Source organism: Balaenoptera physalus (assembly GCF_965194825.1).
Source record: "Balaenoptera physalus genome assembly, chromosome: 5".
NCBI classification, from domain to species: Eukaryota; Metazoa; Chordata; class Mammalia; order Artiodactyla; family Balaenopteridae; genus Balaenoptera; species Balaenoptera physalus.
Genome location: NC_138884.1, coordinates 75,576,589 through 75,588,552, shown reverse-complemented (window position 1 = coordinate 75,588,552; position 11,964 = coordinate 75,576,589). Strand labels below are relative to the sequence as shown.

At 42.9% G+C, this 11,964-nt stretch overlaps 1 protein-coding gene across 11 annotated transcripts in view; it reads right to left on the bottom strand.

The window, feature by feature from the left end:
- KDR (kinase insert domain receptor) overlaps window positions 1–11,964 on the bottom strand; it is a 174,364-nt gene that overhangs the window by 51,015 nt on the left and 111,385 nt on the right. For 4 of the 11 annotated variants that reach the window (XM_082464435.1, XM_082464438.1, XM_082464430.1 and 1 more), the window contains 6 exons: window positions 11,696–11,795; window positions 11,180–11,285; window positions 9,862–10,013; window positions 4,378–4,477; window positions 3,777–3,862; window positions 287–1,986 (listed from right to left, as the gene is read on the bottom strand). In XM_082464435.1, coding sequence (XP_082320561.1) covers window positions 1,764–1,986; window positions 3,777–3,862; window positions 4,378–4,477; window positions 9,862–10,013; window positions 11,180–11,285; window positions 11,696–11,795 — 767 coding nt within the window. In that variant the 3' untranslated portion in view covers window positions 287–1,763. Of the gene's footprint in view, window positions 1–286; window positions 1,987–3,776; window positions 3,863–4,377; window positions 4,478–6,707; window positions 7,940–8,687; window positions 9,264–9,861; window positions 10,014–11,179; window positions 11,286–11,695; window positions 11,796–11,964 lie in introns of those variants that run through there. The other 7 variants (XR_014264489.1, XM_082464433.1, XM_082464436.1 and 4 more) reach the window with 5 other exon arrangements.

Sequence of the window (11,964 nt, the reverse complement as noted above, 5' to 3'; positions counted from 1 at the left end):
TGTGAATTATTTGTGTAATGAAGAAGAGGAGGGGGAGAAGCAACTAAGCCAGAAATATTTACCCTCAAAACAGCTGTGATAGTATTATACCATTGTATTTTTTTTACTAAGAATACATTTATTGGTTTAAAAAGTATATAAACATTTAATGAAAATATCCTTCATAAGAGAATAAGGGAACAAGTGAAAATAAAAAACAGCCATATGGAAATGATGTCTGATTCCCCCTCCTCCATTCTAGAAGTGAGAGAAATGATAGGTACAGTGATGCAACCTTGCAAAGGGATTACTTCAAGTTTTCCACTTTTTTTTTTAATAAAATGGCATCAATTGCTAAAAGCTTTATGACCTTTGTTATGCTACATAATACTGATACGAAATGTGATAGTACAAAGTTCATTATATATAATATAAGGTTTTAATATATTACATTTGTTTCTACATAAACAGACTATAAATATATGTGCCATAGCATGTTTTATAGTCATGGTTCCCAGCATCTCACACTATGGTACCAAACGAAAAATACATTTTCTTTTTTAAAAAGGAAAGAACAAGGGCAGAAACCAGTAGAAAGAGCTTTACATGTTAAAAGTCTAAGTAATACAATAGTTGTTGTTATAACTTTGGCTACAAAGTAATTTTGAAATCTGGCTAATAATTACTCAGAGAGTGAACAAACCAAATCAGCTTTTACTAGGGTGTAGAGGCCAAATTACTAGAATACTGACTGGCCGGGAGGTCAGGAAAAATACTGAAGGGAGGGGGAAGGCATGGAGAGGGGAGAAGGAACAAGAGAGTAATATTCTTCCTGAAGCTTTGACACCACAGCTTGATACTGAATCTACTGCATTCAGGCTCAGACATATCACATCAGGACAGACATGTCAGTATTCATCCAGAAGAAACCAGAAGCTGGTTTACACAGTTAGAAATCTTCGACGCGACAGACAGCCTGAGTGTCCTTTCTTTGTGGTGTCTTGAATAAAGGATCAGCCTGGGAGACAAGGAGCCAGGGCTGCATCATTTCCTTCCTGGGGCTTGGCCAGGAGACACGTAAGAGTCCGGAAGGAACTCTCATTAGGAGTCGGAAACAGCGCAAGGAACTCTCATTTAGCCCAAATGGGAAGAGCACGCAACCTTCTAAAACCAGTCACCTCGTATGAAGCCTTTACGTTTCCTAACAGACCCTATGCCCACCTCCACCGGAGCCAACGCAACGCATGTGCAGGCTCCAGTGCATCCTCAAAGCAAGCCGGCATCTTCCTTTCCATCAATCCAAACCCCACACATAAGACTTGCCTCAGGACCCATCTCCTAAACAAAGCTTCTTAGATGGACTCAGCCCTAAAGGTCTTTCCCATCTTCAACACCTAAAGCACTTCCATTGCCTGGTTTATCTTCTAGTTTTACAGAGGTGTCAGCTCCCCCGGTACTGCTACTTCTTGGAGGATGAAGCCATTTCTTGAACTTCTTTTGCTGTAACCCCTGGGGTGACCCTCATTAGGGGGCATCAGACATGCTTTTTAAATGAATTTTAAAAAGAATAAGGTCAACACCGGGAGAAGACGCAAACACATTCTTGGGTCACAAGCATCTTCTCAGGAAATGCCTAGAGGACTGCCTCCCTGCAGTCCGAGGTCCTTGTTTTTGAAATGAAAATCAAATGTGGCTACTTTCTGGTGGTGGAAAGAACAACACTTGAAAATCTGAGCAGCACCTCTCATGTGATTTCCAGGACTGGGGGACGTGGGTGCCTCCTTTTACACAGGAGGGGAGCTCAGTGTGATCCCAGTGTCAGGCTGGAGAATCTGAGCTGCACTGCCAGCTTGCGGTCCCATCTCTACCAGCTTTAAAAGTTCCGCCTCCTCGCTGGAGTACACAGTGGTGTCCGTGTCATCGGAGTGATACCCCGACTGGTAGCCGCTCGTCTGGTTTGAGCCTTCAGATGCCACAGACTCCTTGCTTTTGCTGGGCATCATTCCACTGCAGAAGAGATGGCAACCAAATGAGTCGGCAGAGAGAAGGGAGTTCTTTCGCATCTTATCCTAACCCCGTTCCCAACCCCGTGTGGGCTGGCATCTCCCTGGAGACACCAGTCCCTCTCCCTCCCACTTGTTAATCAACATAGCAGCCTCACTCAGACAATGTCTATTTTCAGGTACTCGCGTGAATTTGGAGTTTCAGATAAGTCCTCTTATTCAGGTCCAAGTCTTTCAAGCCCGAGACGAGATAAAAGGCGGTTCTCCTGAGTTATGTGAAGGCTCCAACCAATGGAACCTTTTTATGGCCTTGCCGATTGACAAGTTTGTATACAAGGATAGGAGCCAAAGGGACTCTTTCAGGATGTGGAGCGAAAGTGGGATGCTCTGAAAGTCCGCTAGTGCTTGCCCCACACTGTCAAGTAAGGGATTACAAGGCCTGTGGGTGGTGTTAATAAAGTTCTTGAGCAACTTTAAACTTTAGTAAGTCGAAGCGTGTGTGTGCAATCAAGCCAGACATGTCAAAAAGTGCTTTTTACTCATCAAACCCACATTCTTTGAAGGACGAAGGACCTGGATCACTCGGCAGCAACTAGGGAATGTTTTCAATGGCGTGGAATCGTGACAGACGGTAATCATGTCCAAGCTTAGAAAAGAAGCTTAAAAAGGCTGTTTGTAGCTTGGTGTAGGCTATGTAGAGCTTAAGCCATTCTGAAGTGTGGGGTTTTTTGCCCCCTTAGTAGGTGTTTTACCAAGCTATTCACGTTAAAAACTGCAAAAAAGGATTTTATTAACTCCGTGTTCATATATGGTTTAAAAGTTATTTCAAATGACTAGATATACATTTTTTCTTTCAATTCAACCTCAATAAGATGAGCTTATTAGTGTCTCAGACAATGGCATGGTACCTATTCATTGCTGAACAAATATATTGGAATCAGTGAATGAAACATATGATTGGCTCTCACAGTCTCTCATCCTGGGCCTATGGCAGACAATGAAATTGCACAATGGCACATTTTAATGGGTTTTTTGTTTGTTTGTTTGTTTTACATGAGCATCACTCGATACCAAGGGGGGGTCCCATTTTATCCAACAGTTCGATTATAAGTAGATCAAAGTCTTCTCTATTCTCACCTAGAGTGAACCTGCTAGCAAATAAATAACTACTCTGCATCCCAATATTCTTATAAATACAGAATCTTATTTATTTGTTAAGTTAAAAGCGGGTATATCTACTCAAAACAGCTACCAATTCCTACAGAATCACATGGAAGAAATATTCAAAACCAAATTCAGCATTTTCCCCACAATTAAGTACTTAATAATTCAGCCAAAAAAATTTAAGTATCTTAAGCAAATAGATAACGGCTTCTTTATACATTATACTTCATAAGGACAGGTGTACCCGTTTCTGTTCAAGTTTGAAAATTCTTCAGAGTAGAGTGCACAAAGATTTTAACTATCTCAATAGTTTTAAGGATCACATCCAATGACCTCTTTCTTACTTAGCCAGTAACACACAAACCACTGACCATAGTAAATATGCTCAAAAATCCCCTAGTATTCATAAATTCTCATGAAAACTTACCAAATCCTCTTATTTCAGATTCTTTTTTAGACTTGCCAGGTAATTAGTTTGATTTCTTTCCATTCTTTATTAGTTAGGTTGATGCAAATTTGCCCAACCAACAAAGACACAAAAAGGGAAAACTCTGCACCTACGCTCAAAGTCCTAAGTTCCTTCCAAAAATTCCTGTTGAAATGTGTCCTTCTATTTTGGCTGAGCCTTACCTAAAAGACGGGGCTAATTTGGTTCTGTCTTCCAGGGTTTTCAGCTCTTCGGATGCAAGAACCATACCACTGTCCGTCTGGTTGTCCTTTTTAAGAGACAATGAGATGGCATAGTTGATTGTGTACACTGAACAATTACTTAATTAAACTGATTTCCTAACCCATCTATCAGACAACATTCCCACGTTCTGCAGAGGCAGGTAAAGGTATCATAGCCAGAAACCGTGCAGGCTACAAAAGGAAGTAACTGCTTCCAAGAAATAGACGCAGGCCTGGAAGAAGAGAGAAATTTAGGAAGAAGAAGCCGAGGAGACCCGTTTCTATCCCTCTTTCACAATGATGCTATCTATGTACACTTGAGTGGAACTGGGCATGAAGCTGGATTGTCTTGAACCTTAGACCAGGGGCTTTGCTTATGGAAAAACCAAGGGGGCCCAATAAGTTCCATTGCTGTAATGACCCCATCACACATACCCTCAAGGACAGCCTTATAATGAGGCTCCAAGTCTCTAATGCTTAGGTTAATATTTATCTAGCTAATGTTTCACCTTTGGTATTATTTGGTATTATTTCTAAGACTATTTTTAAAAGATGTGCTTACATCTGGGATTACTTTTACTTCTGGTTCTTCCAACGGGATATCTTCAAATGTTTTTACACTGACAGGCCGGCTCTTTCGCTTACTGTTCTGCAGATACTGACTGCAAAAGAACAAATATTTATATTTTAGTGGTGGTATATTTGGCTGCAGATTCCACAAGTGATACCTAAGTTCATTATCTTTCAACCGCAAGTTTAATAGCGACCTTCAAAACATCCTTTGGAAAAAGAAAAACAAAACAAAAGTCTTTCTCTGCTAGCACACACTGAAGGCTTAATTTCCTGTGAAAGTCCATTTAAAAGTATAATATAACTGAGGGGCCTAGATGAGCCCCTTTTCCTTTGAATCGTACTTCTGAGGTCCAGGGCTGGACTGAAGACAACAACAGCAGACTCAGTGGTCAGCTGCCTTCTGCTTGGCTTGCTGATTGCCTGTGATTCTTCCACTGAGCTCTCGGCATATTACTGAGTGTTTCACAGCTTTCTGGCCATCTCCTAGGCAAGTTTTCTAGACAATGCCCACAGAACAACCAGTCAATGAAAGATGGGCGGAGGAAACACCTGCAGATCTCACTGAATCTCACCTGGCTCCAGTAAAGGATGCTGAACCCAGCAAGGTCTGGAGATAACCTTCCTCTACATGTAATAGAGGCGTAATGGGCACAGGGGCAGGTGGGCTGAATCTCCTATTGTTAGCCCACAGAGTTGGGGGTGTAGCTCGAGAGTCACAAGGTATTCTGTCTATTTCAAAGTCTACCACGAACTACACAGACTTGGGAAAGTCACAAATATATTTCTGTGCCCCTATTGCTCCATCTTTAAAATGTATTGGCAAGAAGTTTCCTTTCCTCACTCACAAAGATACCTGGAGGATGAATGAGGGGATCATTGGTGGTTGATAAGGGGGTCTTAGAAAGAATGATGCACCATCAACCAAAGCTTGTTTTCCTCCTTTGAATTCCAAAGGGTACACGTTTCTTTCAGGAGTCCAAAGGATTGGGCTAGTCACATCAAAACAACACATCACCTGTTCCCTAAGGGTGTTCCTTCCCTACTATGTGACTTTGGGTGAGTCTGATTTTCTGTTAAAATCAGCCCAAGTGGAGAGAAGGAAAGTCCTTTTCATGGGAAGGGACAGCAAATTCACTCTTCACTCTTATCCCAGCATACTTCCCACTTTAGACGGCCTTCTGGATATATTATATATTCCGTGTGTTTTCTGTGATCAAGTGAAGAGAGGACTCATTTGGGCAAAGAAGGATAATGGAAACTAAGTCTCCCTCCCCTGCCCCAGGAGGCTGGTTCCTCCTCTTACAGAGAAGAGAGAATGGGGTTCACCAATGACATCCTCACTCAGGAAACTCCACAGGAAAGAGGACATGATGTAAAGGAGAGAGAAAAGCCTACTTCTCCTAAGTCCAGTCCCTAAAAGTGGTGGTTACCAAAAATTATTGGTACCATAGTCATTCATTCATTCATTCACTCATTCAGGAATCCTTTATTGAGACTCTCCCACGTGCCAGGCACTGTGCTAAATGCTCCTCAACCACTGTCTCATGGCATCTCCACAAATGGTACCTCTCTAGGTGGATATCATTATCCCAACTTCAGATGAGGAACTAGGACATAGAAAGGTTAAGGAACTTGTCCAAAATCACATAACTGGAATATCTGGATTATTATCTTGAGGGCAATGAGAAGTCACTGAAGGAGTTTAAGCAGGAGATTGACAAAGTCAGATACGCCCTTTAGAAACATGACTCTGGGCTGAGGAGGGTAAGACCAGAGGCCATGAGGCCAATCGGGAGGCTGTTCCAATTATCTAGGAGAAAGAAGAGCAGCCTGACTAAAGAAAGGTGATGCCCACAAGGTCTGGAGAAGTGGACAGATTCCAGAGGTATTTGGGCTGTAATGCAGCTGCCTTAGAAAGGCCAGCTCCTTGATTTCTGAGCCCAATAATAATAAACATTGCTCGGCCCTTCACAGTTGACAAGGCATTTTCATGGACATCATTGCAACTGGTCTTCACAAAACTACAAAATAGGTTTTCATTATTTCCTATATGGAAATGAGGAAGCTAAGGCTTAGGGAGGAAAGAGTTAGAACTGGGGCTCAAACTTAGGTTTCTAGAGCCCATGAAGGGTTGTTTTTGTTTGTTTTTACCTTATTCCACATTGATGCCCTTGGAAAAGCATTAGGAAGGAGAAGGAAGAAGAGAGCAGTGAAGTAAAGATTGCCCAAGTCTTTACTGAGCACCTAGTATGCGCACAGCCCTGCTCTCTCCCATGTGTGCACTGACCATGCGGTGGGGCGGAGGGGGGGGAAGGGGGGATAGGGAGGGTGGGAGGGAGATGCGAGAGGGAGGGGATATGGGGATATATGTACATGTATAGCTGATTCACTTTGTTATACAGCAGAAACGAACACACCACTGTAAAGCTATTATACTCCAATAAAGATGTTAAAAAAAAAAAGATAGACAAAAGGTGCAGAAAGGACAGTTTCATTTCAAGCAGTCTAATATCAGAGCCAAATTCAGGAATATCTAGCCAGCAGGCTGTCCCAGGCATCAATCTACGAGGAGCATTTAAATCATCGCTAGCAATTAACGAAAATGAAAAAAAAAAAAAGGTATGTGCCAGAACCTTTCTCTGGGAGAGAATTGAAAAGAAATCTTTGATAAGCTGCTTGGAGTGGGAGGTGAAATTCCCAGGGGAATTGGTGGAGCAACTGCAGATGGTCCCCAAACTGCCCTCCAAGAATGATGAGTCCAATTAAGATGTGTTTTCTTGCAGGAAGCATGCAAACTTGGGGCCAGAGCTGATCCACAGGGGAAATTAGAGACAAACCTAAGTCTAGACACTAGTGGTCCTTCCTCCTCACCCTTCCCCCACATATCTCTCAGCCTCTTCTCTAAATAAATGCTGAACAAATATTTTAAAAATAAAGGGGCAAAAAATCAGGAGGTTGGCTCCCACAGGGATGTCTCTGTCCAGCTCTATTTATAATGCAATGAAATTGAAAATTATGAGGAAGCAAGTGAGAAAGACTCCTTGGCTCTTGGAAGATAAGAGCACAAGTCCCTTGAGAGGCACCCCAGCCTCACTTCCTCTTCCCCAGGGAAGCAGAACACAAGAGAGCATCCAAGTGAAATGTGCTGTGTGCAGATGCCTCGATTCTGCCTTTCCTTTAACCTGGACGATTAAAATGTGATCGTGGTGCCTTATTTTTATTAAAGGCAAAAAGGTGGAGGGGGTCGAGTGGGGATGCAGACAAAAGATTCCAATTTCCATTTTAGTTTTCAAATTACAGCTGGATAAAAGAGAAACTGGACTGGAAAGACCAATTCAAAAATCACAGACAGAAAATAGGAGCCAGGCCTGTGTTGGGAGTGTGGTGTCGCATTTGTCCACGCCTCTGGGGATACGTGTTGGCAGCCCTGTTTCAGATCCAGCATCGCATTTGGCACTTCCATTACACATACGTGACTTCATCGACTCTCGGCACCACACGCAAAGCGCCTGAGTAAGCCAACAGGCTGCCGGCTTAGGTCCTCACCCCACCTGGTCACAGAAAAACCCAAGGAACACAGCTCACGATCAAATGGCTTTCTGATAACGCAGAAGGCAACAGTGTTTCAGGAATAATTACCACACCAGAAGGCCAGCTGAACTTGAACAAGGACTTTTTAAACGTTGGGGTGGAACTATAGGTTTTCATTTCATTCCTCTTTCTCTTTGAGGTCCCCTCCTTGGTATGGGAGAAAACAGCCCTGAGTTAGATATCAGAGGAACTGGATTCATCCCAGGGATGTGATTTTAAGCAGCTCACTTAATTGCTATCAATTATTGAGTGTTCTCTAGGTGCCAGGCACTTAGAAACTCATTATACCATGTAATTCTCAAAGTCATCATTTTTGTACAACACCAGCAGTGTCCTTGCCTGGGTCACGGTGAAAATTTGCCCCAGGTCACAGCTGTGAAGAGCAGACTTGGGAATCCAACCCAGTTCCATCTGACTCTAAAATCTGGATCTTTAACCACAATATTGTATTCTCCCCAGGTAACTGCTCTGACACTCACGTTCAACATCTACCTCAAAAGGTAATAGTATCTACCTTGCCTAACTTTGGCAAAATCTGGTAAGAAAAAGTTCTTTGAAAAATGCTGAAAGTTCTTTTAGAATTTATGATTCCCAGGTGCTGGTCCAGGACCACACTTTGAGAACCACTAGATTTTTTTTTTAATTTATTTTATTTATTTCTGGTTGTGTTGGTTCTTAGTTTCTGTGCAAGGGCTAGTTGCGGCAAGCGGGGGCCACTCTTCATCGCGGTGTGTGGGCCACTCACTATCGCGACCTCTCTTGTTGCGGGGCACAGGCTCCAGACGCGCAGGCTCAGTAGTTGTGGCTCACGGGCCTAGTTGCTCTGCGGCATGTGGGATCTTCCCAGACCAGGGCTCGAACCCGTGTCCCCTGCATTGGCAGGCAGATTCTCAACCACTGCGCCACCAGGGAAGCCCTAAAAATGCTGTAAGTTCTTGACACAAATGGAATGGACAGCTTACGAGTTGGCTTCTTCCCACTCTGAGCTTTCTTCTCTCCCACGGCAGCGTTCCTGCTGCCCTCCCTGTGCAAGTCCACAGGGCAAACTGTCCTGCGTGACTCCCCACCTGCCCTCTGGCAACCCGGCCAAAGGCTAGCACTCCACGGCCCCCCCTGCAGCCACAGCACACTCAAGGGGGCAGGCTGGGCTCATGCCGCCAGGGGTCTGGTTACAGGAGGAAAACACCCAAAACAAAGCAAAGTGAAGTAGTCCCAGGCTTAGTAAAAGGCAATTTTAATATCATATTGCAGAAACCATACCAACTCTTTCCTTATGCACAGGTGCTGGGAGAGAATAAAAAGAAAGCTGCCTTTAGGACCCCTCTACAAATCAGGAAAATACGGCAGTGCATGTGTTTTAAATAAGCCCAGAAGTCCCATTATGCAAATAAAATGCTGAAAATCAGACTTGGGATGGGCTTCTGAAGTTGTGCTGCCCAGTCTAACTCAGGACGCATCCCCATGGCACACTGTATCCCAGCCAGAGAGGCAAAGGTCTGTTTTCATAAATGCATAGAACTCTTCCTTCCTGAATCTTTCCTAAGCCATTTAATTCACATTAATAAAAGAGTACATGGGGATAATTTAAATACAGATGTCTTTGTAAAATTGGTCTCTTTTTCTGGAGATTAACAAACTGTGGCATTCCAGCTATTTGCAGCTGCAGGGCTTAGAATTCTGAAAGGAAGAGCTTAGGCAGCAATGTGGACCACAGATGGAAAGAGACTCACCTACCCAGGCCCTCTTCAAGGAGGACCTCTCAGGGCGAAGGGTGAATGTGCAAGCGAAATGCAGCAACTTTACACGATGTCCTTCCTCCATCCCCTTCCCCAAGATGACCTTGAAGCTCCCTCCCCCAGGGGATGTTGACCTTAGACCGTACCTGATTCCCGCTGTGTTGTCATAATGGAATTTGGGGTCACACACTTCCTCTTCCTCCATACAGGACGCAGGTGAGGTAGGCAGAGAGAGTCCCGAATCCTCTTCCGTGCTCAAAGTCTCTGATATGGGAAGAACAATGTAGTCTTTGCCATCCTGAAACAATAAACACACAGTGCTATTGTTATGGCTTCAGTCCTTCAAGAGCCTTTCCATGAAAAACAAAGGCCATTGGGGCTTCTTGTTTATGGGGAATGTGGCTTTCATATCTGTACGTAAAACTTTAAGACAACTTTAAAAATGGCTTGTCAAAAACAAAAGGGCACTCAAAAGCGATGTGTAGATGAAAGTATATTAAAGGATCTAACAAAAAACAAGATGAGTAAGGGGACCACAGAGCACTGTGGCTATAATGAAGACAAAACGGGTTGTGGTTACAGATGGAACAGAACAGGCAGAGCTCCGCAGAGCTCCACAGAGCTGAGAAATCGTTTCTTCACATAGTCCTATCTACGCGAGCTGGGTCCTTTAAAGGGCATGTCATCCAAGTTTAGCGTCTACGCTTCAAGGCAATGGGAAAACTGATGACAGTTTAAAGAAAGGCAGTAAATGTTCAGGAAAATGGGTCTACTGAGAAAAGGTTGCAGAACTTAACACTATTTCATCAAGAGAAAGAAATAAAGGGCAATTTGATACCTCTAAATGTTTGGAAGGTTTATCGATAAAAATAGAGTTGACCCATTGTCCCCCACCTGTTCAAAAGAAAAGCAGGAGGAAATTGGCTTCCATTCACTGTAGTAAGAGGTGTTGACTGGAGATTAAGTAACTTTCTAATAGTAAAGGCTACCAGTCTAAAATCCTCCAATGGAAGTTATGAGGGCCTGGGATTTTACAGAGGGAAAAAAAAACATCAATTTTGCAGGGTTCAGATGTGTTTTTGCTTGAAGAATGGATTTAAAATTCCTTGAAATTCTGTCCACTGTTGATATTCACTTGATCAACTAGGTTTTGTTTTCTTTGTTTTTTGGTTTTGTTTGTTGTTTGTTTGCTTTTTTACTTTATAAGAGCCTCTGAAGACACCACAATATACATCAGTAAAAAATAAAAGTGATCAGCTCCCAGGTTATGAATTAGGATCTCATCTGTCAAAAAGGTAATTACGACTTTTAGAAAAGCATGACTGCTCAGATCTGGAAGAATATGGCTCCTTGGATTCAGTGGCTGAGAGGACAGTATTGTGGCCATGAGAAGGTCTAGGCAGAAGACGAGCCCTGGACACCTATGTACTCTCTGTAGAAGTTTCTTGGATGGAGGTCACAAACCTGCTGAGCATTAGCTTGTAACAGATTTCCCAAATGTTCCACCAGCTCTGAAAACGTGGGTCTCTGATTGGGCTCCCCATGCCAGCAGTCAAGCATGGTCTGGTACCTAGAGAAGCAAAACACTGATGTCATTAACCGCCTCTTTCCTCCTAATCTGATGCTGAAAATAAGCACTTGAATGAGTAAATATTTATAAAGAGTCCACCATGAGCCAAGATGCTAAAGAGGGATACGAAACTACGTAAAACACAGAACCCTACACTTGGAGCATCAAGTGTGTATAGAAAAGGAAACATCATAAATCAACATCTAGTAAAAACTGACTGGTTGGTATAGATAAAGTGCTGTCATTTCAAGAAGGATGACTCTGTGCTTGAGATTATCAAGGAAGACTTCAAGGGAGAAGTAAGACACAGACTGGGCCACGAAGGAGGTACCTATAATGGAAAGTCTTCTAGGCTGGGAGAATTTTTGTGAGCAAAGAAGGAGGATAGAAAAATACTTGTAAAGTCTTACATTTCGGGTGTGGTATAATCAGGAGCTCTCATTCTAGTTCCTTCTTTCAATCTCCTACAAAATTCCTCATCAATCTTTACTCCAGGATATGGAGAAGCACCTAGAATAAAACAGGAATGGGGCATTATTTTTTTTTTAACATCTTTATTGGAGTATAATTGCTTTACAATGGTGCGTTAGTTTCTGCTTTATAACAAAGTGAATCAGCTATACATATTCATATATCCCCATATCTCCTCCCTCTTGCGTCTCCCTCCCACCCTCCCTAT